Source organism: Poromitra crassiceps (genome assembly GCF_964638095.1).
Source record: "Poromitra crassiceps genome assembly, chromosome: 29".
Taxonomy (NCBI): domain Eukaryota; kingdom Metazoa; phylum Chordata; class Actinopteri; order Beryciformes; family Melamphaidae; genus Poromitra; species Poromitra crassiceps.
In genome coordinates, this window is record NC_139641.1 from 15,624,652 (window position 1) to 15,651,245 (window position 26,594).

Sequence of the window (26,594 nt, forward strand, 5' to 3'; positions counted from 1 at the left end):
ACAAAAAAGACACCGACTCGGACTGTCTGATTTTCCAAAATAAAAGTTATCCCGACAAACACAAGTAAGGATCTCATATTAATACAAAATACAAAAAGAAAAATCCAATAAAAAAATGTGCAAATGAAAATATTTAACAAAAACACTTTGGCAACTGCCTATAGCCAGAGGCCTCATTTGCACCTGACGAGAGTGCACTATCCACTGGATAGTACACACTCTCTCTCTTGTATTTCAGCCCCCACCCGGGATATTTTGTAGTCTTTTCCCTCCATTGTGATTCTGAATCTGTTCTCACAAGTAGCATTCAAATCAAGGCCAGCAGAAAAAAAAAAAGATTATTTGAGATTCTGAGATGTGTTTATGTATGTAGTATGTGTATGCATATATATGTGGATATACATGTGTACGGTATGTGTATGTGTGTACATGTATGTATATATATGCACATATATCTGTAGTTGCAACCCTAGCATTGTTTGTCTACCGTGTCTGTTTAAGTTGCATTGTCTTGTTTGTCCTGTTTCGTTATCTTGTCCCACCTGCTTGAGGGTATCATACATACATATAAAAAGCATACACATAGCACTGACTCTCACTCTGCAGGGAGTGGCTCTGGGGGAGGGCGTGGCCCCCATGGTAACCCAGTTTCACCTCTGTGGGAGGAAACACTTTCGCAAATACAGGGGAGGGTTGTGGGGTATGCTGCACATTGTAATGTATTGTATGATGTCTGTTTGTTATTCAAAAATTAAAAGAATATTATACAAATCAAGGCCAGCAGAGCAGAACACATTTGGCTACTCACTGATTTAAACTCACTTGGTCTGGTGGTACTCGCAGTAACCCATGTTAAAGGGGGACTGACCCCCCCAGATTTCTTGCAAAACGGTATTCTACTTGATTTGAAAACTCTGCAGGCAAGATGGCCCCCTATACTCCCTTCTTTAGCTGGCAGAATTCCTCCCCCATAAACTGAGTGACGTTCACCAACCTACTCGCTACCACTCGGGACTCACGAGGAATCAACGCTGATTCTGTCTGCACCCTTGCCCCCTGACCCCTCTACAACTGGTCTATGTTGCACATGGACATTAAGCACTTCTGGGCTATATCCTTGGACTCAATCTATGCAGGTGTTATTACACTGGACTTGATGCTCAACACCACTTGAGACACTTTTATTAGTGTTGTATTTTTTACTTCAATAGTTTTATATTTATTCATATTGCCTTTGTTTTTTGTATATTCATATTGCCTTACTTTCTTGCTCTATTTGTGGTATTTCCTGTCCCTTCTTGGCATTGTTCTGCCCCTAGGTGTAGGGCCTCACTAAAGTGCAATATAAAATAAAATAACTTGCAATCGTAATCTTAAAATCAGGAGACACTTTCCTCTTATACACTCTCTTCCAAGCAGAGTTTTAAACCCAGGCCTAAATCTATTTCACACAAGTGTACAATTTCACTTGATCGGAGTGTATTTATATGTAAGATGATGACCAAAATGTGTGCTTTTCTTTTAGCAGCCTATAGTCCACGTTCACCTGGAATTCTTCCTGAACTGCTGCAGTGGTGCATTTACTCTTATTGATCTAAAAGTGCATTTTGAGGATGAAATGGAAATTAAAAATATTGAATATCAATGCTAGGCTATCTATTTGATATAAACTGAGTGACATAATCCAGATTGTTACTGATTGAGATGCTTATCTCGTATAAACAAACATATTTTCCTATAGTTGCTGGAAAACAGAAATTGAAGCCGTCTTGCAGAACAACAGGAAACTATTTTGGCAGGGTCCTGTGTAATATTACACAGTTGCTTTGTATTTCATTTTACACCTGTAGCCTACTTTTTTAAATTGATTAATGTGAGAGAGGTCAGAAATGGAAGTAGGCATATTTTCTCCTCCCCCTACACACTTGAATACATTTAGGTTCATACTAGATGTCCAACATTGCTTTTAAATGATGATGATGATGATTAGTATTATTTATATTATTACTATTACTATTGTAAATTATATGTTATATTATATAATGATATAATATCGTAGTGTACTATCTTATATACTGTTGTATAGTATATATATATAATATGTGTTATATATGTTATATATAGTATATATTATTATTATTATCATGACTATTATTATTATATATTATATATGTTGTGTTATATGATATATGTATAAAGTGATTATATATATTATGTATATTATATTATATTAATGAATATATATATATATATAGAGAGAGAGAGAGAGAGAGAGAGAGAGAGAGAGAGAGAGAGAGAGAGAGAGAGAGAGAGAGAGAGAGAGAGAGAGAGAGAGAGAGAGATGAATTGTGGACTTGGGGGTAGGACTATATAAGTCCATTGTACTTCAGCCTACTCCTTTTCGGACTTTTCCCGCTGGCATTGTATTATGATTTGATTTATATTATTTATTATTATTTGTCCGAAATAAAGCTTTCATTCATTCATTCGTTAAAAAAGAAAAGAAAAAGGTGTGCTTTTATTTTGAAGGGGGGTCGCTAAACCGGAAGTGTTATTTGTAGCGCTAGCTTGACACAAGTCATCGTGCAGCAGAGAGCGCCCGCCCCCCTGTTCACTGTCAGGCAGGCAGCTCCGGCAGGCAGGCTGGCACATCACCACATTTGTTCGTTCATAGAGCCGCCGCGGGTCCCCTGAGTAATAGAATGTTTGAACAATAACGCTGTATGTCCAGATGTCTTAGTTAGCCATTTGTCTCTTCATCTTCCAAAATCCTACCAAGCGTAATATGGCTCATCTGCCGAGAATGCTGTGTGGCTAATGACCGAGCTAAAAAAACAAAAACACGGTAAGTTATTGTACAGAAGCTAACTAGCTAAATGCGTTAGCTTCCTTCCACGGCCTTCTTCAAGAACGTGGCCACCTCCCACTGGGCATTAGCTAGTGTTAAAACATCAGTCACCTTGATTTATAACGTTACCGTTACTTAACCGGTGAGACGCATAGTGTTTATAATACGAAGATCGGCGTTTGTCAAAACAATTTCGATAACAATTGGTATGAAGAGAGCCAAAGGGTAGCTAAATAACGTTAGCGATTCTATGCCTATGGTCGTTAGCAAGCTAACTTAACGCCCTGTAGTTAGCAGTTGACTGATTTTATTTTTTATTTTACGTTAGCTTTGCCAGGCTGTTTCTATTTGGTAACGTTACGTTAGAGTTCCCACTACTACACTTGGTGGATTTCTGGCTGATCGCATTACGTCAGGTGCTTGATTACCTTAGCTACAATTAGAACCTTAACGTAGTCATTCGTTTAGTATAACAGTTGTCAAATGGCAATGTTATGTGTCCAACTGCTATCAATGTCAGTTAATTGTAACATTAATGTTTATGGTATTACAACGTGCAAAAATGCTAGCTGTGTGCATTCATAGGAAGTCAAATAGTTTGATTAGTTTGCATATCAATTTTTTCAAATTGTGCATAGAAAGGACAATGCTGTGGGGATAAAATGTCCAGCCCAAATCACATCATGTATACTGCTATTGGTGATGTATCTTGCATTTCTGTTGCTGTGTTGCTGAGTTCCCTATTCCCATGGACAAGTAGCCAAGCATAGACTAGCCCCATAATGTGACTCCACTTACTGTACAGCAGTCGGCGCCACACAGCGTTAGAATCCTCAATAGGTGGGCAAGGCTGTTCAAAAAGCTCTCCTACCCGTATCCGACCTCCGATTGCAGATCCGAAGATATGATCGCCAGCCTAGTGAAGCCAGTAAGTTTGCCGGGGCGGTTAAATGATACTGCTGCGTGAAACAACCGTTTAGAAGCAGTCTTTGCACAGCCTGTGCCGTATTGAGGACAGGAGAAGCTTCCTAGTGCCGACAGGAACCTTGGGAGTTTGAGTATTTCATGACATGTTTTGCTTCCCAGGTGCGCTGGATTTGCGTTGATCACTGACAGCCGCACGTGTTGTTTGCTCGCCGCGTGCAAGCGGTGCACCATGATAGTGAGATCAAACACACCCTGATGTAAATTCAGCGCAGGCTGTGCAAAGACTGCTTCTAAACGGTTGTTTCACGCAGCAGTATAATTTAACCGCCCCGGCGAACTTACTGGCTTCACTAGGCTGGCGATCATATCTTCGGATCTGCAATCGGAGGTGGGATACGGGTAGGAGAGCTTTTTGAACAGCCTTGCCCACCTATTGAGGATTCTAACGCTGTGTGGTGCCGACTGCTGTACAGTAAGTACAGTAAGCAGCGTCACGTTATGGGGCTAAGACGACTAGTCACATCACGTGGAGATATTTTCATAGCAGATACAATACAGTTTGATTGGAGAAAATCTTAAAATGCTCTGGTGTAAAAGTAAAACTTTGCCAATTTAAAATGTACTAAAAATAAAAACTAAGGAGTTACTTTTTAGAAAAGAGAACATGCATGATTACATGTGACATTTCCCATGCAATTGTACAATTATCATAGATATTGCAAAATAAAGTGCACAAAGTACAGGCAAATTACAATACGAGGGATCCGCCAAGCAGCATTTTGGTAAACAAACCGCATCACTGGGTGGCAATGGAACCCTATGGAGCCTGAGTTTGAGCGTCTGACTCTAGCCGGCTGACCGTGTTTACAATTTAAAAACTCCAACCGTTCACACAACTTTAACACGACATGCATATTACGCATTTTTGGGTGGCAGTGACGTCACGCTGATTCGTCCTATTCTCTTCATTGCCGACAAACCATTTGCCAGTTTATGATGGTCCCATTTCTGTTAGTAATTGAGAGCTGTAATGGATGTGATTTAAAATGTAATGAAGTGCAATAATTTAGTAAAAACTTAATTAAATGTCACATATTCTATTTTCCTTGCCCATACATATCTACTTTAGTCATTCTTCAATCTAACAATCCACACAATGTGAAAAGTGAATGCCTCTGCATTGGTGTCCTAGCCTCCTCCTTCATGGGGAAAGCCGTTTTGATTTGGCTCCCGTTATGATGTCACAACCCCGTTATGATGTAATTTGCAGTTTGGTTAAATTACATGTTCTGTGTCACATGTTTCTTCTACATGTTCTCACCCATCCAATCAATCACGCGTCCAATCAGAGCAGTGCCTCATTGTCATAGCAACCCTGCACACTCAGAACAGGGCATAGAATGAGGGGACAAACTGAGAGGATGGAGAAGCCCCACAAAGCATAGATTTTCTTCCCAACATAATTCATAGCCTTATTTTAAAGATCACTGAGAAATGCTTTAAACGGCTAAAAGGAGCATAATATGGGACCTTAAAAAAGTGAAGTCAAAGTAAAATTACCTGACTTTAAAGAACTACAAGTAAACCAAAACACTACTCAATTACAGTAACTAAGTAGTTGTAGTTCATGTAGTTACTTCCCCCTTTGCTTAAAGCCCCAGCTGGATGGATTGTGGGGTTGTTAACTTGAAAATAATTCTATGAAATGTAGGAAATCAACTAACTGGAGTCAATGAAGCAGGTTGAACATGGTAAATGCAAACAAGCAAAAATGGATATACAACAGGGAAATGCAGTGAACAGCACAGACATGTTATATAACAGCAGTGTATCTGAGGGTGATTTTTTTTTCCTTTTTGAAAAATGCATTCTCAAAATGATACTGTATAGAAGTCATGTGGAATTGGTTTTCAGTTTGACAGCCCGTGTGTGTGTGTGTGTTTTACAGGAAATTGCCTTCCATGAACAAAACACCTGGATGAACAAAACACCTGGAAGATCCCCTAAGTTTGGCCACCACCATGCTGGGGTTACAGGGAAACTCTTCGCCTTCCAAAGTGTATCGCTGTGTGGCATGTTCCGCCACCTTCACTGGACTGGCCTCCTTGCTAGTACACCAAGCTACCCATGCTAGCGCACCCTTCAAGGCCCCCGCCCTTCCTCCAAACGAGCCTGTCGCCACCCCGCTTGCAACGATGTTTAGTCCACCAAAGCCCTCGCCCGAGACTTCTGCGCCATCTTTTTATATTTGTGATTGTGGAGATGAATTTCTGGACTTCAACCTGATGCTGGAGCACAAGCGTTCACACATCCCCAACCCGCATCTCCTGCAATCCCTAGTTGGTAATAATGTTCCGTCTTATCCCACTCAGCAGGAAGCATTCAAACCACCTGTTACCCAACCAGTTTCAACAGTTTCAGCCCTAGTTAACCAACCAGTTTTGACCCTCGGTAACCAACCAGTTTCAGCCCTTGTTAACCAACCAGTTTCAGCCCTAGTTAACCAACCAGTTTTGACCCTCGGTAACCAATCAGTTTCAGCTCTTGTTAACCAACCAGTTTTGACCCTCGGTAACCAACCAGTTTCAGCCCTAGTTAACCAACCAGTTTTGACCCTCGGTAACCAACCAGTTTCAGCCCTTGTTAACCAACCAGTTTTGACCCTCGGTAACCAACCAGTTTCAGCCCTTGTTAACCAACCAGTTGCCACCCTTGTTAACCAACCAGTTTCAGCCCTTGTTAACCAACCAGTTGCCACCCTTGTTAACCAACCAGTTTCAGCCCTTGTTAACCAACCAGTTGCCACCCTTGTTAACCAACCTGTTTCGACCCTCGGGTCCCCCTCTACCTCGGTGTTCCATAAAGCACATCCTCCAACAGACCATAAAGTGGATGTAACCATGAAGGAAGGGGTTAATAATACAGCGAGCACTCCTCCAGATCAGTGCAAATCCCCTCAAGACCAGTGTGAGGAAGTACCCGAGAACCTAGAAGAGGAAGTACCCGAGAACCGCTCCCCTCCACACGAGCCAGGCGCCGTGCAGGATACGCCTCCACAGGAAGAAACAAATTCCAGCCTCAGAAGTAGAATTTCACACGGTGCGAATTTGCCCAAAAATAACACGTTAATGAAAATGCTGGCGACGGCCTACATGCGACGCTTTCCACCTCCCCAAACACAAAGCAAGACGGCGATAATCCCCAAAACGGAAGTCGACCCAGTCGATGTAACGCCGGCAATAAAAACCGAACCGGCGTCCCCCGAGGCAGATCCCTCTCTCGGACAGTTAAGGCGACTGCTTAGAAAACCCGGTACAAAGACTAAAGCTCCGACTGTCGGCAGGATTCTCGATTCCAGTAAGAAAAGTATCGTGTCTCTGACTAAGACCTTCAACCCCGTTGTGCTTCTCGAAACCCGTCAGAAGCTTGTGGATCCGAGCAGCAACGGCGGACACGGACCGTATCAGTGTTGTCGCTGCCGTAAGGTCTATCAGGACGTGGACAAGTTGACGGAGCATCACGTCTTGCACAGGAACGAGAGGATCAAATGCTGTCGCCATTGCAAACAGCTGATCATTGGAAAACTGCCTTTCCCAGACAATCACGTGTGCCCTCAGTTAGCAGGCAAGGCGGCGCAGCAGCCCTGCTCTTTAAGGAGCAAGTTACCCTCTGTCAAAAAAATCCAACCGTTCCATAGTGTGAATAATAACCCGAAAAGAGTTTTCTTTTGTCCGTTGTGCAAGCATAGCTACGCGCGGCGCTATAACCTCAAAATGCACAGGTGCCAGGGCCCGGGGGGCGGGGCGTCCCCCTCTCAGCACGCCACGCCCTCCGGTCAGAACACACAGCAGGTGCTTCTGAGATCCAACGGTGAAGCTCTGACCGACGAGGACATTTCGAAGAGCGTCGCCGTGGGCCCCGAAGGTACCGCTCACATCAAGGTCGAGGTCACCTCTGAACATTCGGGGCAGTCCGCGTACTCAGAATTCGGCTGGTCCGGTTCGGCTAAAAGCTTCTTGCCCTTCTACCCAAAGGCTTCCATGCTGGAGCAGGGCACGGACGGCTCATCGCAGCCGGGAGAAGACGACAGCTGGGATACGGCAGCAGGTGGTCCTGAGGAGAGCGACGAAGGGCAATGGACGATGCCCTTGGACGACGAGATGGAAGTGCTGGGTTCCGCGGAGGACGGCGACGACGGCGCCGAGGTGAAGAAACCGACTCCGACCGCTCTCCCCAGCCTGCCCTTCTTCATCAGCAACGGGGTCAAACGTTACCCTTGCAACAGATGTCAGAAGACCTACAGTCGGCAGGCCACGCTAAGGCGCCATCTAAGGCTGTGCGGATTCAGGCCGCACGGATTCGGGGCGGCGCCGCAGAGAGGCGGCGGCGGCGCAGGAGCCGCGCCGCTCAACGCTAACAAGACGAGACCGATGTTCGACTGTCCCGCCTGCGGGCGACTCTTCAACCGCAAAGACAACATGTTGACTCACCACAAGAAATGTCAGTTGAAAGGACCCGTGGCAGGCACGGACGGCGCGCTGCAGCAGAGCTTTTCGAGCGGCGGCGCGCCGGAGCGGCAGAACAAGCAGGACGCCGAAGGTAACTGGGGCATCATGTCGCTGCCCTCCGTGCTTCCGAGGAGAGTGACGTGCGAGTGCGGCGTCGGGTTCACGTCTCCCCGGCTCCTCCTGGAGCATCTGCAGAAGCACGCGCAGGAGTCGTACACGTGTCCCACCTGCGGAGAGACGGTTAATTCTTGGGCCGACTACGAAGTTCATCTGCAGATTCATATGCATCCTCATAACCAACTGTTTAAGGGGCTGCAGCCGCAACGGTCTCAACCGCTGTTGCTGCGTTTCCAACAGCAGTCGCCTCAACGGCAGCCATCTCAGTCGGGGCATCGTCCATCTCATTCAGGGCATCGGCCTCTTCAGTCGGGGCATCGGCCCTCTCAGTCAGGGCATCGACCCTCTCATTCGGGGCATCGGCCTCTTCAGTCGGGGCATCGACCCTCTCAGTCGGGGCATCGGCCTCCGATGAAGCAACCCGTCGCAGCGCAACTTCCAGATCCAAAGCGGATCCCGTGCCCCAGATGTACCACCACCTTCACCAACCGCCACTCGCTACGAAGGCACATAACCTTGAATCGATGCAAAGGCGGGCGCGTCGCGAATCCGCCCAAAACGCACCACTGTTCCCGCTGCAACGCCGGCTTCCCCACCGCCATCGGTCTGATGTTTCACCAGAAGAGCGGCGTCTGCAAGCCGCCCGCCATCAAGCCCGTGCGTTGCCTCGTTTGCGTTCGCTGGTTCGGCACGACGGACGCTCTGCAGAAACACATGCTCACGCACAACCAGTCCACGTCCCATCGGTGCGACGTCTGTCACGGCACATACTCGAACCTCAAATCGCTTAAAAACCACCGCAGGAGGATTCATCGCATCATGGTCGGAGGTAGCGTGCCAAAAGCCAAATGAGAAGCCGGTGCGTTCTTAATGACAATTTCCGTTTTCCTGAGAATTGTCTGTAAATTTGACGGTTGAGCAGAGTTTTTTTTAAAGCAGAGCACATTTTTTGAGAGCTTGTTCTTGATCTGTTTGCCAGGTGTAATTTCTTTCATTTGTACTGTCGATGAATAATTTTGACATTCGGTCACACATGCCAGTGCTTCTCAAGCCTTTATTTTATTTTATTGAGGGCCCTAATTTAGTCCAAGTTACTGCCAGACTCAAATCTGAGAATATTTTTGATTGTCAGATATGATTTTGTCCAGAATTCCCATGACTGTCTGTCTTGTATGCAGAGATAACAGATACACTGATCACAACAGTCAGTCTTCTATATTCTAGAACACCCTCAAGGGACCCCTGGTCGTCCCCGGAACCCACGTTGAGAACCACTGATAGGCCACATGATTATACTTTTGTGTGTGCGCGTGTAAAAAGTGACCATTTGAATATGTTATACCTGCTTGACACAGACATTTTGTTTTGTTTTGTTTAATTCATATATTACATAGACCAGGGGTTTTCAAAGTGGGAGGCGGGCCTCCCCTGCGGGGCTCTTAAGCAGTTTCATGGGAGGCTCAGTGAATGAAAGTGAAAAATATGACATTGCATTAATTATCAAAAATGACATCGCATAGAAAATCCGAAGTGGGTGTAATTTGTTTAAAGAGATAGTCGTTTTGGGTAATTAGTTTTTCCCACTTTCCCAGAGTCACAAACAGATTTCATGTATTTGGTGTAGTCTGTCATCTGTAATTGGGCTATCTATTTTAACTCAATTGTTGAGTTATAATGGGATAAAATAATCGTGAATTGGGGGGGGGGGGTCTTTCGTCAATAGAGACACTGCAAGAAATAGGCCACGCCCATCACGGGGGAAATCGGTCCGTTCACTCCCATTCACCAGCGTCATTTTCCTTGAATTAAACATAGCTAAAAGCTGTTGTGTGGTGGGGCTGCGCACACAACTAATGTAAAAAATCGCCAATTAAAGTTTTTTTGTACTCCTGAGCAAAACAAGGAAGCCATTGAGAATTGGCGAGAAGAAAATGTGGATTTAGCTGTCAAGGAAGTAAGTTGGAGTGTTCATCTTCCGTATATACGATCTTTGTGTGCAACACGCAACCATGCACGTGACATAGGGGAACGCCAGGATTGGAGGGGGGCTTTCTGTTTTCCCCCGTCTTGGGCGTGGTTTCTGAATGATGACGTGTTACGCAGTGTCTCTATGCTTTGTCTTAGGGGAGGCCCACAGTCTCAAACTTTGAAAACCCCTGACAGACCCATTAGCCTGTAAATAGTCCTAAGTATTTGGTAATAGTTGAAGCAAACTATCATAGAGGTAGTGATGTAGCTTGTTTCTTGTCCCTGCTGTTAATAAACAATCCAAGATGTACATTGTCTCTCATTTATTTTGTTTTTTTGGTGTCAGCTTTCAAAGCTAATTCAAAGGCCAGTAGTGGACGCTGGGGTTCAATTTAGAATGTTTTTGTTGTCTAGTTAAAAACCGTCTATATAAAGAGCCTGTGCAAGTTGTTTTCCATTACCATTATTTTTACAAACTCCATTTGCATTTGGTAGAAATGTCTTAGCCAGAATTTCACCAGACAAAAAATATCATGAAATTGGATATTACAAGGAAACGGGAGTACACATAAAATATAGCTAATATGAAATAAGTATGTACAGGTAAGTGCAGTGATCAAATATCTATAGTGGGACTAGAAAATTAAATGCATATTTTGATGTTTTGATCTTGTTCTTTTTTCATGACACAAGTATGATCAAATGCAAAGCAACAACTTTAATTTGTACATGGTCTCATTTCTGGGGGTCAAAAGTATTTGGGCAAATAAAAACTATTGAATAAGTGATAAAGGAGGGAGTTTATTGTGCAATGACTTACAAAAGTTTGAATGCAAAAACATCCCTTGGTGTATTCTTAAGTTCAAAGTATGTTGGTAAGTTTGTATTTTATTTAGGTGCAGTATGGAATTAATTTAATACCTGAATCAGTGCTTCTCAAACTTTGTCACATCAAGGACCTCCTAAACTGACAACTAAGACCACAGTGATAAGATTTTGTCATACAATTTTTTGCTTTTAGATGTTTTATTACAGAAAGTGTCTGACATGAGCAGAATAGTCTTACTTTCTCTCATTGTGTTACTTTTGGATAGAATTATAGTGAAAATAAATGATTGCTCTTCCTGCTGAGAACCCCCTCGCAGTCCACGGACCCCTTGAGAACCATTGCCAAAAAGTAAATGGCCTAATTTATGAAATGTCTTAAAAACAAGATGTTCCAGCTATAATGCTTCAAGATTGACCCAGGCAACGTGTTGGCCTACGCTACAGGCTGAGGAGGAGGTGGCTGTATACTTTTTTTTTTTTTACACTGGGATATAGTTGGTATGTTGTTCTATAGTAAACAATAAACAATGTGTTTACTACTCAATTTTTACTGCCCATTTTTTGTAAACCGGGATTACCTTCTTTGTCTGGCCAACATAATTCTTTATAACATAATATATTGTATCTAGTGCATGAAATAAGAAAATTAATACTATTCTGGAGATATTCTTTTTCATTGTGTTTTGCAGATCATAATCCACCCACTTTGATTTGACAAGTTTGTACAAATATGGGGATATAGTTGGTCTGTTGTTCTATATAGTAAACAAACAATCTAATGTGTTACAGAATAAATAAACTCAATTTTTACTGGCCATTTTTTGTAAACCGGGATTACCTTCTTTGTCTGGCCAACAGAATGCATACATTGTATATGTATTCATTCATACATAATATACCGTATTGTATCTAGTAGTGACTCCAGTCCACTAGGTGTCAGTAGAACCGGGAAGGTGGCTGACTGGACTGTATGCAATGCAAGCGCGCCATGAATAGAGGAAGAGCAAGCTTGTTCCGTCTCTTTTTGGTGGTAGCTCTCCTGACTGCTAGCTCACTGTTAGCCACCTACTCCCGCTAAACACCGGCAAATTGTTGCCCATTCTCGTCAATGACTCATGAAACGACACTTGTTGCGTTCTGTTTGTTGCAAAGATATAGCGAAGGAGTAGGACTGTGGCGCTTTGATTCCCATTTTACGGGTAAGCCGACATGATTAACGTTATCCATGTGCTGGTGTGGCTAAGGGCTAACGTTAGCGCTAGGCAAGTAGCAACAAAACGTTGGCGCCATAGGTACTACAACAATAGTAATGCAGTCTTAATGTCGTAGTTAATAGAGTAGTTGGGTGCAATCGTCTTGTTTCAGAGTCTTTTGCTAAGTTTGTGTTAGAAGTTTTGGCTTCTGTTCAAACTAACGTTCATTGTTTTGGGGGGACCTAACGGTGATTAGCAGAATAGCATTAGCTTTATTCAACCAGAAACTTTAAAAATTGACTCGTTAACCGTGAGCGTTAACGTAACTGGCTATTCCGGGCAAGCGCATCAGTCGCCATCAGCTATTATAAATACATCATCTGTTAATTTATGATTGTACAACTACTAAAACTGTAATCTCCGTCCATAGAAAAAGGACTCCAAAGGACCCGACATCAGCAATTGGCACAACCACGCCTAGCCCAACTTTAATCATGCCAACTGGACGAGCAAAACTGCAGCAGTTCCTGCCTAGGAAGTCGCTGACCGGGCCAGCAGGCTCGTCGATGATCGAGTTTTGCTTCAGCTGTGAGCAGATGTTTCCAAACAGAATGTGGTTGGAGGAGCACTCCTGTCCTGCAGCGAGTTACATCTGCTCTTGCGGCACCGAGTTTTCGGTCTACGAAGACATGCTGGAGCACAACAGTAAACATCAACCGGGGCACCAGGTGCACGACCATCAAACTGTAATGAAGCGCCGATTCGACAACCTCCGACAGCAGGATCAGCAGCTCAAACGGTTCAAGTCGGCCGGACAGGGTCTCTGGACCGGGCCTAGCTCCAAAGCAGGACCTTCGTTGAAAACTCTGGCAGGACCCTCTTTGAAAACAATCGCGGGACCGTCTTGGACAATGGCGTCGAAATCACACGTATCCATTAAATCGCCGCTCATGTCGCAATTCGCCATGCGCTCTGCTCAAATGTCACAAGCGTCTTTGCTTCCGAATTCGAAACCGCCCGCGATAGATGTTACTAAAATCTTTGCCGATTCAGGTGCGCCCACGGTGGATCTTTGGACGGTTTATCACCCGGTGGTGCTGGTGAACACGGTGCGTCAGTTTGACATGTCGAAAAAGCCGTACAACTGCGGTAAATGTGGGCTGAGTTTTATGACCAAGAGGTCCCTCACCATTCACCACAACACGCACGCCGTGGACAAGGTGTTTGGCTGCCTCGGGTGCGGGATGCTCCTCTCCAGCAGGAAGACGGTGCCGCGCTACCACAATTGTAACTCGCCCGTTTCTTCCCTTAAAGTCCGGCTCATCACCGCTCGACCCCTGAACTACACCAAGCCAAATCAAGCTGATAGAACTAGGAGTCCGATGATTCCGCGCATGTCTGGTCCAAAGAGTCAGCGGCCTTATCTCACTCCCTCTAAGGCGGCGCTGCAGTTGAAGACACCTGCCCACTTCGGGCCGACAGTGTGGAGGAGACCGACACCGGGAACCTCTGTGAGACCTCCACAGGCGACCTCCGCGAGACCTCCACAGGCGACCTCTGCGAGACCTCCACAAGCAACCTCTGGATCAACCCCGTACACATGCCGAGTCTGTCTCATACCTTTTGAAACGGTTCAGCTGCTCCAGAGGCACAAGTGTACCAAAGCGCAAGAGTTTGTGAAACAACAGCAGGCGCTGTCCGGCAAACAGTTTAACCAGCACAGAAAGGTGATCAGCCCCTATCCTTCTCAGATGAACGGTGAGAAAAAACTCGCGGCGCCAGCTTCCGTGAAGGCAAACCAAAACATGGCGGCCGGGACGGGCAGAGGGCGCGGCGCCGGTCCTGTAAACGGGAAGCTGGAAGCGGACGCGGACGACGACGAGTGTTTCATCGTCGAAAGCGCCGCCCCCGCCAAACCGGCCGAGGTGATCTACCAGCTAACGTCCTCCGTCCCCGTTATCAAGACATAAACCTAAAAAAGGCACTCACAAGTTTGCAGTTCACCTTTTATTGACTTCTGGCCAATGGACCACGTGCATAAAGAAAAAGATGGCGGTCTCGTGTATAATGGCTGCGTCTAGTTGTTTAGGTTCACGCCACATTGCAACACGAACACAATGCTTCCTCTGAACTATTTTAACACGTTTTTCCCAGTGATTTACACAGTAGGATGGGTAGTGACATCAAACAGTTCATTTTTATTGTGATTGTTTGCTTTTGTTGGTGCAGTCAACAGTCGTCCAGTATTCATTCCTCAAATGTCAAAATTTGGTGTCCCTACCCTAGTTTCGGCAGTAGATGTAAATTAGTAATGTTTAGTATCAAACGTATGTGCATGGTTTACTCACGTTAGGTTGGGGAAAGCCACATATTGTATGATAGCTTATTTTTTTGCTTGTTTTTCCAAAATGTGCTTTTTGTAGTATGTCCCACACTGTGTGGTGTAAGGCTGCGTTTCTACCACAATGCCTTGTGAGTTCTTCCCAGCTTTGTCAGACTTTATATGTCAAATTAAACTATTTTGAAACTTGCTGTGTGCGATGCAGCAGATTTACCATATTATCCTACATTGAGAAAATTGAGTTCACATCAGATAGCACCTTTGCATATGCAAATGTTAGCATATAATATTAATTGGGAGTTTAATTGTAAGGAACAATACCATTGTGTCTAATCAAGCAAATGTATTAGACATCTTGTGGAATGGTATATTTTCAGTTGAGGGTAGGGATTATGAAAAAATAAATGTTACAAACACATGCACCCAATCTGGAAACCTCTGAAATATGACTAGATGATTTGCTTATTTTACCGTTGCATTTCTTTGAACACCCCCACTGTATATTTACGTAGATCTAGTTTCCTATTTTTTTATTAAATGTGAGGGAGACGTGTCGATATGTAACGGTTTCCTGAAGTCATATGTTTTGTCTTTATATTCTTGTGCTGCTTCTCTTAATACATTTTGTTTTTGCATTGTTGCCTCATTCCTCAACTATTATTATATAGAAACAAAACACAATACAGAGACTGCGTACAGTGGTATAACGAATATAAGGTCAGTTGAGACTTGAAGACTCCCAAGGTTTTACATGTCTCTAAAGTTTTCACCGGTTTATAGTATTTTAATCCATGTAACATTTTTCAGTAAAATTCAATTTATCAAAAGTAGTTGAATGGTAGATCCTGTCTTTTTTTCCTGACTTATGCCAAATCTCCAGCAGAGGGGGCAAACTCAAAGCAAACAAGAAAGGGAGAAAAGGCGCAATGTTATGTCCATTAATGATGACAAGAATGGGAATCCATAGATGTTGCCTTCAAGTGCTCATAATCGTATGCTTGTTATTCAGAGTTTGTGAATCTGACTTGTTGAAGTGCTTGGTAACAATTTGTTTTTGTGCTGGCATTTCTTCTCACTAAGCCACTTGTTAGCAGAACGAAGATGGAGAAAATGTGCCAGGCATTTGATGTTTGCAGGTTGGTGTGTACATCACTTTAACCATCAATTTGTTGACACATGCTTAATATCCCATAAACGTCACGGGAGCTGGGTTCAATGTTCCACAGATTTATATAGCACCTAATGGGAACATGAGAAAAGGTCCTATGTTCCCAGACCTACATTATGCTCTTGTCAGCGTCAAATATTGAATATTCCCAGGATCCTATGTTCCTTTTTTGGTCATTCAATGTTTTCTAGGCTACGGTATGGGATTTTTTTGTTGTGTTATAGGCCTGTGTGTGTATACATTTCACTATTGTTTAAGCTTATGTTCAAATACAATCCATAATGAGAATGAGATCAAGCATTTTCATTTTGACTAGCCTACTACTACTACTACTGAGAAAGTGGCATACTAAAACTAAACGTTTTTCTTTTTTATAGGTGATAGTATGGCCTTTTCTTCATTTTGGCGCAAACATCTGATTATTGTTTATGCTGATGCTAAATAAAAATCATAATTAGATCCTGCCTATAATGTAGATTGTCATTCTTCCCCCAGTGGAATGTAGTCTTTGAGTTGAATGTGTGTTAGCATAGCATGGGAATCTACAGTAATTGGAACCAAATTGTGCACAAAACATAATTGCAGATCTGACTATCATAAAATCTGAATTGGTGTTTGTATCTGTGGGCAATGGTCAGGGTGCATTGCATTGGAGTTGAACATAGGGCCCTGGGAAAATGAGTCCCTGATATTAAGAAAATCGTTTGAAAAGTTGAATAGGACCCTAGCAACATTGGAATGACCTCAACGTCACACCATGGCAGATTAATTATTATTATTATTATTTATCAATGTGTTGTCTTCATTCCCTTTGTTTCGTAATTCCTACATTTCCGACAGCACTTGAAGGCAGCACAGCAGCAAGATGTGCGCGACGTTGTGATTGACGCCTTTTCTGTTTGCTTTGTGCATTGAGATATCGAGGGGTACCACCACCACTACTGTGCTAAAGATGTCGCGAAAAAGAGAAAGGGCTACTGTCGCTATGCCGGTTTAGATCATAGATTTACGCATGGGTTTGTGTAAAGATAAAATACAAAGTGCCAAAACAAACGCGCCGCGACAGAGGCATGTGTTAGCTTGTAGCTTAGCCAGTAGCTAGCTGGTTCAGTAACGTTATCGGTCAGTGTCTATGGCCACACGCACGGACCACTCTCCCACGCAGGCAAGCAGTTTGTGTTTCCCACTACGCGGCTCTTTCGGTGAGTGATGTTGATTAAACTGATGTGTATATATATATTATATATATAATGCAAGTCATGGCATTGCAGTGAGATATGTCTGCGGCCTGCAACGTTAGCAATCTGGCCTGCTGCTGCTGCAGCGTACTGTATATGGCTGCAATACACCCACATGCCTGCCAGTGCGCCTGTATACATGGTCAGTTAACGTAACGGTCTTGGTAGGAGTCGGACAATGTTTATACTGTATTGAAGTTGCGCTCCTTTTGCGCATTGTTGTTAAAAGGCCATATTGCAGGTAGCCACAGACAGTTGTGACTGGGTGGTTACTACTAGGTGAGCTTTGCCATTCATCTAAATTACAATCAGCTCCTGTGCGTATCAAAATAGGGACCTCACCGCCAGATGAAGCATGACTGGGTGAAAAGAGGGGTCCGTTTTTTAAACAACACGAGTGTAGTTTGTCTACTGTTTACATCAACTGATCTACAAGGCAAGTGTATTCAAATAGAGCATTATTCTTTGATGTTTTATGTAGGTTGTTGGAGCCACGAAAGTGAGACTGCCAAAAGCAACCATTTCCCTGGAGGGGGAAAAAAGCCAGCTCTGTCAAATCTCTCTGGATACTAGGTATTTGAGGAAAACTTCAGATGTGTATTCTGCTTCTAATCTGGTGGCCTGCAACAACTGTGCTACAATTACTCTTTTCAATGTGAAGCCTGGCAAAATGACGGATGGCCAGCTAGGATAACTCAACATAATTGAGGGAAGTAACTGACGACTGTGGCATTGGGAGGCCATTTACACCTGGCGTTAACATGGTTTCTGCCATCAGATTGCAATCAGATTGTATTTTATTACTTCAGCCTGATTCCATTTACACCTGGCGTTAACATGCATTTTCTGCAATCTGATTGCAGAAATGGTTGTCCTCTCAATCCGCATGAACTTGCTGTATCCAGATTGAGAGGACACATTGCATTTACACTTGTGTTCAATGTGTACACAATGCATCCCTGACCACCTCCGGAGGTGGTTTGGCCGATCAGATTGCAATCCTTCTTCAATGCGTTTTGGGGGTGTTTACACCTGTACTTTCAAGTGATAAAACACAATCTGATTGCAATCTGATCACAGAAAACGCATGTTAGCGCCAGGTGTAAATGGCCTCATTGTGATAGGGTTTTAATCTGTCCCAAATGACATCAGGACTCACTGCATAACTTTGCTTGAATCCCAGATGCTCAGCATCCTCATGTCAAATCAGGCAACCAAATTAATTGTGTGAAGGAGATGTAGCGGCCGCCTGTCTTGGTTACAGTGCTGCTACAGCCAACCACATGTCAATGAATAGAACAAATCATCAACTCTAGAATGTGGGCCTCTGCTGGACAAATGCGATGTTTTTGTGTGCGATTACAATAACGTGACTAATGACGTGACTTAACAGGCGTGTGTCTAGTATTGCTTTAGGAAACCAAATCAGTAGTTTGTCACCGTTGAATCCAGACTCTTGCCATGGGGATGTTCTTCAGCAGAGGAAGCAGTGACCAAAATTCAGTCTCTGAATTAACTTCTGTGACATCCTCACATTACCTTTCATGCCTCATATGGACGGCAAACAGGTAGCTAGCTAGAAAAAAACAATCACCCCCAAAGTTATGTTGCGTATCTACTATACTAAAGCCATAACTACATGCAGATCGAGCCATGGATAGCATAACACAAATTATAATGGTGTTACATGCAAACATGACACTTGACAAATAGCTTGTTTTGTTTTGTGTTTTACCGTTTGCTTTATTACAGGATTCCCACAGGTCCTTGAAATCCTTGAAAGTTTGTGAATTTGAAAAAAATATATATATATATATTTTAGTTACAATACCAGTTTTACTTTGATAATGGAAGAGATTCTCAAAAGAACTAATGCTGTAAATTGTACAAGGAACCCTCTAACCTGGTGCATTATTAAAAAATATGAATATTTACATTAAGAATTGACCATAAAGCAAGCAGTTACATCATGTAATTCTTTTTTATTTAAACATGACCAACATAGTCATTCATTCAACATCTTATCTTTCTTTACAGTCTTCTGTCTCTTTCTTTGGTCTCCTGTGAAAAGCCAAACAAATTTAGATTTCCACTATACAACAGAATCATTGAACAGCAGCATGTTGTAAACAGTGTTTCATAAAGTATAAATGCTTTGTAAATAAAATAAAATACAGCTCATCAACATTTCCAGTTCACAAACATTATAGTGCAAACAGATTTGAGGTCTGTACATCTGGCTCATGGTGCATGCACAATGCACATGTAGCCTACAGTATTTATGTTTTTGTTTAAACTACAAACATAAATAAACGTCAACTTGAAACTATGTTTTAACTACCACACACAGCCTATAATATTATAGCCTATGTTTATTATTATTATTATTATTATTATTATTTTTTATGCATTTTAAAAGATCGATACTGGGATTTATGTATCGATACTTGTTCCTTCACATGGATATCGATATATCGATTTTTTTTAACCCAGCCCTACCTGTTATTAATGCTGTTGGATCTTGCCATGGCTTTATGGTTGTTTTGTTTATACATCTTTTATTGACTAATAGGAAACTGCATTATTTTCTCTTTCACAGATAGCTGGTGAAAAGAGATGCAGAGAGGAAGGCCGCAGTCATGACCTCAGCCCAAGATGTGTTAGAGGGTCACGGTATGAAGGATACTGAATTGAATCAACCCATATCTGAATCACACTCCTCATCGGAGCATCTACAATCTGATGGCCTTGCTTCTTCTGAAACAGTAGGTGAAGCTAATTTGGAACGGAGTGAGCAGATAAGGTCACAGGTAACAATGGAAGCGAAATCTGAAACGACACCTCTGTGTACTTCTACAATGGACATTGCTGGGCAATCTGTGGAGGTCCGTAGAAAACCTGGCCGCCCTCCTACAACAGACCTCCCTGGTCAATCTGTGGAGGTCCGTAGAAAACCTGGCCGCCCTCCTAAGCGAAAAACACTGCAGGTCAGTAGAAAACGTGTGTGCCCTCCTACAACAGACGTTCCTCCTACAACAGACGTTCCTGGGCAATCTGTGGAGGTCCATAGAAAACATGGTCACCCTCCTACAACAGACGTTCCTCCTACAACAGACGTTCCTGGGCAATCTGTGGAGGTCCATAGAAAACATGGTCACCCTCCTACAACAGACGTTCCTCCTACAACAGACGTTCCTAGTCAATCTGTGGAGGTCCGTAGAAAACGTGTGTGCCCTCCTACAACAGACGATCCTGGGAAATCTGTGGAGGTCCGTAGAAAACGCGGGCGCCCTCCTACAACAGACGTTCCTCCTACAACAGACGTTCCTGGTCAATCTTTGGAGGTCAGTAGAAAACGTGGGCGCCCTCCTACAACAGACGTTCCTCCTACAACAGACGTTCCTCCTACAACAGATGTTCCTGGTCAATCTGTGGAGGTCCGTAGAAAACGTGTGTGCCCTCCTACAACAGACGATCCTGGGAAATCTGTGGAGGTCCGTAGAAAACGTGGGCGCCCACCTACAACAGACGTTCCTCCTACAACAGACGTTCCTGGTCAATCTGTGGAGGTCCGTAGAAAACGTGTGTGCCCTCCTACAACAGACGTTCCTCCTACAACAGACGTTCCTCCTACAACAGACGTTCCTCCTACAACAGACGTTCCTGGTCAATCTGTGGAGGTCCGTAGAAAACCTGGTCACCCTCCTACAACAGACGTTCCTGGGCAATCTGTGGAGGTCCGTAGAAAACCTGGCCGCCCTCCTAAGCGAAAAACACCGCAGATTGTGGCTAACAATGTCCAAGATCCTTCAGGTCCGGACGCAGTTGAGCAGAAGGAGTGTAGTGATCCAGCACCTCCACGTAAAGCTACCATGCCTCCTTTGCCAGAATGCTTGGCAAACCACACCAATGACTATGTGCCCGACAGTGCAGACAAGCCCCTAATGAGTGATCCACCTCACAACAACACCCTAATGAGTGATCCACCTCACAACGCCCTAATCAGGGATCCACCTCACAACGCCCTAATCAGGGATCCACCTCACAACCCCCTAATCAGTGATCCACCTCACATCCCCCTGATCAGTGATCCACCTCACATCGAGAGGAGCGATCATCACTCCGCCTCCGATTCTAAACCAGAAGACGGTATCCCCGCGCTGCCAAAAAGAAAAAGAGGAAGACCGAGAAAAACGGCAACGACAGTTTCTAAAGAGAAAATAGTCGTCGTCGGTGCCGTCGATACCGACGATGCTACTAAAGACGGCGTTCTCGCCGACCCCGTAAGGAGACTGAGGAGCAGAGGGGAGCAGCGCCCTCTCGCCCCAGATGGAACGATGTGTTCCGATGTAGACCCAAAGCAGGATCAATCGACTCCCACACTGCCAAGACGGAACAAATCGAACTGTCGAGGTGTTAGAAGAGGTAGGCCAAAGTTAGCCGATCAACAGATTCCAGCTAAAGTGTCCAGTCTCGCCGTTAGCCAGGAGGCCTCGTCGATGCTGAGCGGTGACACAGGCTGTGGAGAGGGAGGAGAGACGGAGAAGCAGGCCCAACTGAACGCTGAGGAAGAGGAGGTCCATGTTGATGAAAAGGACAGACAGTCTGGAAGTGTTGAGCCAAAAGAGGAGCATTCAAAGAACATAAATGGTAGTGAGGAATTCAAGTCACAGGGCAGCGTTGACCCTCCACCGAATACAGAGCCCGGTGGCTCTGATGTCAGAACCTCTCATAGACATGGACTACCACCTGAACCTAACGCAGAGCCCGGTGCCTCTGATGTCAGAACCTCTCATAGACATGGACTACCACCTGAACCTAACGCAGAGCCCGGTGGCTCTGATGTCAGAACCTCTCATAGACATGGACTACCACCTAACCCTGTTGGGATCCCCTCTAATGTTAAGGCCGAGGATATAGAAATAGAGCTCGATCAGTTTAATTCCATCTCACATTCGAATAGTCATACGTCTTTACAATATGATAATGCCAATACTACGACGGTCAAATCTGATCGTTTAATCCGTCGGCGAAGCATTTTTGGCTACAGACGCAAGAAAAGAAAAAACGTGGTGTTACAGAGAGAGCACCTCGCGGTGGCAAACCAGGGCCAAGAAGGCACCACCGAAGCACCAAAAAGAACCGACTTTGGTGACCGCGATAATAAGGAGGGTAACTCAAACGGCAGCTCCTTTAAACGAAGGGGGAAAACTCTCAAATGTAAGGACTGCGGTCGTACATTTAAATTTTTGTCTCAGTACATAGTCCACATGCGCATTCACACGGGAGAAAGACCGTTCGAGTGCCCCGAATGTGGCAAAGCTTTTACGAAAAATTCAAACTTAAATCTTCATCTCAAAACGCACAGAAAGAGCAACACCTATCAAAAGTGTTCCTATTGCAACATCAAATTCTCCTGTGCAGAGTACACCGCCCATATGGAGATGCACTCGCAGCAAGAGCAGGAGCGGGTCTCCGAGAGGGCCGCGTCCGAAACGCAGAGCCGAGGCGGTGACGACGATCACGACAACCAGGAAGCTCTTTATACGCTAAAGAGAGACGGAGAAAGAGAGAAACCGGTGTGCCGACATTGTGGGAAAATATTCCCCTTTCCCTCGGCGCTTATACGGCACCTGCGCACGCACACCGGCGAGAAACCGCCGCCCGCCTCCGACAAACACAGGGGCAACGACCACGACGACAACGAAGCTCTCTTCCATACGCTACGGAGAGACGCCGGAGAAAGGGAGAAACAAGTCTGCCAATACTGCGGTAAAGTATTCCCCTTTCGGTCGGCGCTCATACGGCACGTGCGCGTACACACCGGCGAGAAGCCGTACAAGTGCGACATATGCGGCAAAGCGTTCGGTCAGGCCTACTTCCTGCGCGTTCACGAGTTGACCCACTGGTCCGTGAAGCGGTACAACTGCACGCTCTGCGGGAAATCGTTCACCCACTACAGCAACGCGAAAAACCACACGTGCGTTTTTTTCGGCGACGGCGTCCAAGCGAAACGACGAAAGCCCTCGCTCTCGTACACGTGCCACATCTGCAAGAATACGTTTTTCCACCTGCAGGAGTTCAACATCCACATGAAGGCGCACACGGGCGCAAAGCTCTACCGCTGTCTGCTGTGCGACAAGCTGTTTGGCGTCATATCGGAGTTCAACGCGCATCGCGGTCGGTGCCACCGAGCCCAAGGAGATCCCGCCTCCGCCGCCGTGACGGACCACGACGACCCGGTGGCGGCCATACAGTACACCGTGCCGCACACGGCCTACAGAGACTCGTCGGGACGCGCGAAGAGCGCTCGCCGCGGCGCGTCTTCTCAATCGTCGCAGAGCCACGGCGAGGAAGGCGTCCCGACGAGCCCGAAGCCTTTCCAGTCGACCGTCATACCGTCTCAGAACCTCTCGCGCCTCGTGTCCAAGTTGAACAAGCTCGATAACCGATCGGACCCCAGGAAGTACCTGTGCCCGAGCTGCGGCCGGCTCTTCCGCCACATGGGGCGACTCCGAGCGCACATGCTGACGCACGCCCGCGGCCAGAGCTACACCTGCGGCTGCTGCGGCAAGACCCTGGAGAGCTGGACCAAACTCTGGCACCACCAGAGGATCCACCGGCAGAGGCACGGCCGCTTCACGTGTCCCCAGTGCGGCCGAGGGTTTCGCTTCGTGGAGCCCTACAAGAGGCACATGAGCGAGCACCCGGGCTTCCGGTGGATTCAGGGCAGGCCCAAGAAGGTGTCCCTGCCGTATCAGTGCGAGCAGTGCAGCACCAGCTTCAAGACGCTGGATCTGCTGTTCAAGCACCAGCTTTGCCATTCCTCCATACACGATGTGTCCGGGGACACCGACTGTGATTTAGCACTAGATGATCATAGTCCGCACTCGAACAAGAGAATGTTCAGCCCTCCCAAGAACAACACGCTAACAATGTGCCATTCGGAACCTCAGCAAAACAAGCCCCGCCCTTCCTCGTCGCTCCAAATGGACAACCCCCCCGTATTGAGATATCCAGACCCAGTTCCTCCTCCAGACCCCCCCTCACTGATGCTGCAGGTGGTTCCCTTTGCCCAACAACATCAGAGTCCCCCTGACTCGTGTCAAACTGCACAGCGGCCCAGGAGCACACATTTGCACCAAGATAAGGAAAGCGCTCACGCCAGAATAGCAGGAAATGTCATTGGAAAACCGAGAAAAAGGACCGCGAGCCGAGCCGTTGTCAAATCAAACGAGTGTGAAGGCCCTTCTGAGGGCATCAAGTGCGCCGTGTGCGGCAGCACTTACGCCATCATCTCAGATCTTTATCAGCACTATTTGCAGCACGCCAGAGGACAGTTGCAGTGAACTAAAATGGACAATATTAGATCAGACCTTTTTCCTCACTCATTTTTTATTACATGTCATGTAAAATAGACAAATGATGGACTGTGAATTTTCTTTTATTTATTTTTTATTCCCCCCCATCCCCCCCTAGGCCTTGAAGAGTTACGGAAAGAAATGTTTCTCAAAGATTTGGAATTGTTCTTCAGATTTGTTCAAAATCATTGATTCAACAAACAATGTATTTGTAAAAAAAAAATGTTTTTTTTTTATCTAATTAGGCTACCTAAGACAATAATGGGCCAAATAACTGATGTACTTATTAATGGTACACACTGACTTTACAGAATATTGGGGACACTGTTTTCATTAAGTTTTCATTCATCCAAGCAAAGACATAACATTATCCGTAATTGATTTCCCGTTATTAAATCCATACCAGTCACAAAGGAGGATGTAGATAAAAAAATAAGCATACAAGTTGGAGAAGGATTTTTTTTCAATTTTGAGACAATTTATCGAATGGGCAGCTCAATATCAGAAAGATGTCCCTCATATTTTGTATATTAAAGCCACAATCAGTAACTTTTCCAAGTTTTGCTATTGGAGAAACCGCGCCCTCTGCGTGCAATAGTATCGATATCGATATCGCCGTTCAAAGTCAACAAAACACAGCGGCAGAAAGCTCTATGTACATGTTGTGACATCGGGTACTCACCACGTGATGAAATAATAATCCATAGTTCCGTGAAACATCATTTTCGTAGCAAATCCGAATCGAGTTACTTCCTTGTTTCCAGGAACACAACGCTCCCGCTGTACAGCGCATGCGCGCATCTTGCCTCCGGGACGCAGGCAGGAAACTGCTTAGTCCCAGGAGAGGACTTTGGAAGGCGGTGTGTGACCAATAGAGGTGACACTCTCCCTGTAACAAGTCACTCTACCATCCTCAATGACTAAAAAGCTGTTATATTAAGGTGAAAAAGTTACTGATTGTGGCTTTAAGTGTGTGTGTTTTTTGTGTGCTAGACAGACTTTACAACAGAATTAAACATTTGAACATAGATGCTGACTAATACTTGAGAAATTGTGATATTTCAGTGATTAATCACGGGGAAAGTAACATTTGATTAGCAGAAAGTTGTAGAAATCACGTTGAGAAATGACCACTGAAACATTTTGAACTATTCATTCAGCCTCTGTTGTTGCCTTACATTTTGTGGGAATCTTTATTTTATAACACCATTTTTTTCCATAAAAAGTTTGAACGATGTAAAGTAGTAGATGTCTATTTTTACACAGGCTTCAAACATTGTCGGCTTGCTACTTTATACATATGTTCACTGTATAACGAAGGTGAATTTAATATGAAAGTTGGTGTGCATTTTTTTTTATCAAAACCGTGTATGTCTACAAATACTCAAATTGATTCAGAGGAAGTTGCTGCACTTTTCCAGAAAGCTGCAGTGAAATTAAACTTTTGTTTCGTGTTCTGGCCAAACTGTGTTGACCTCTGGCATGTATATATTTGTCAAGAAGCCCTGAAATGAATGTGTTCTGTTTATGGACTTGTTGGAATGTTGACATGTGAACGGTTGAAATCAAATGATGCTTGCTACATGTGACAGAAAATTAAATTTTATTTGAAGAAGATCAAATAGCTAAATTTTCCTCCTTTGTTTTCAGGCTTAGTTTAATTTATGAAGAAAACAGAATCACATCATGTTGTAAAGGTGTTTTTGTGTATATATTTTTATGCTCAGTTGGTTGACAACAATAAAGGTCAATTTTCTATTCATGTGATTGCTATTATTTTTATGTCACAATGTGTACATAGATTGCTAGGTCTAGGTTGAATAGTCTATATATTTAATGGATAAATTCATTAACACCTATGTTCTATGATATCAATGAGGCCATTTACACCTGGCGTTAACATGCATTTTCTGCAATCTGATTGTATTTTATCACTTCAGCCTGATTCCATTTACACCTGGCGTTAACATGCGTTTTCTGCAATCTGATTGCAGAAATGGTTGTCCTCTCAATCCGCATAAAGTTGCTGTATCCAGATTGAGAGGACACATTGCATTTACACTTGTGTTCAATGTGTACACAATGCATCCTTGACCA

The 26,594-nt window shown here is 44.5% G+C and overlaps 3 protein-coding genes across 3 annotated transcripts; all 3 read left to right on the forward strand.

The window, feature by feature from the left end:
- Window positions 1-2,680: 2,680 nt before the first annotated feature.
- On the forward strand, window positions 2,681-10,664 carry LOC310799900 (uncharacterized protein). Its single transcript, XM_083662508.1, has 2 exons — window positions 2,681-2,845; window positions 5,724-10,664. Exon 2 carries the CDS (start codon window positions 5,797-5,799, stop codon window positions 9,250-9,252), a length of 3,456 nt encoding a protein of 1,151 aa, XP_083518634.1. The 5' UTR covers window positions 2,681-2,845; window positions 5,724-5,796; the 3' UTR covers window positions 9,253-10,664.
- Window positions 10,665-12,236: 1,572 nt separating this feature from the next.
- Window positions 12,237-15,365, forward strand: LOC310800202 (uncharacterized protein). The gene is made up of 2 exons (XM_083662788.1): window positions 12,237-12,395; window positions 12,820-15,365. Exon 2 carries the CDS (start codon window positions 12,884-12,886, stop codon window positions 14,357-14,359), a length of 1,476 nt encoding a protein of 491 aa, XP_083518914.1. The 5' UTR covers window positions 12,237-12,395; window positions 12,820-12,883; the 3' UTR covers window positions 14,360-15,365.
- Window positions 15,366-19,775: 4,410 nt separating this feature from the next.
- Window positions 19,776-26,259, forward strand: LOC310800092 (uncharacterized protein; the record flags this gene model as incomplete). The annotated part of the gene is made up of 6 exons (XM_083662671.1): window positions 19,776-19,809; window positions 20,030-20,860; window positions 20,950-21,713; window positions 21,838-21,980; window positions 22,187-22,308; window positions 22,561-26,259. 6 exons carry the CDS (start codon window positions 19,776-19,778, stop codon window positions 24,483-24,485), a joined length of 3,819 nt encoding a protein of 1,272 aa, XP_083518797.1. The 3' UTR covers window positions 24,486-26,259.
- Window positions 26,260-26,594: the final 335 nt, after the last annotated feature.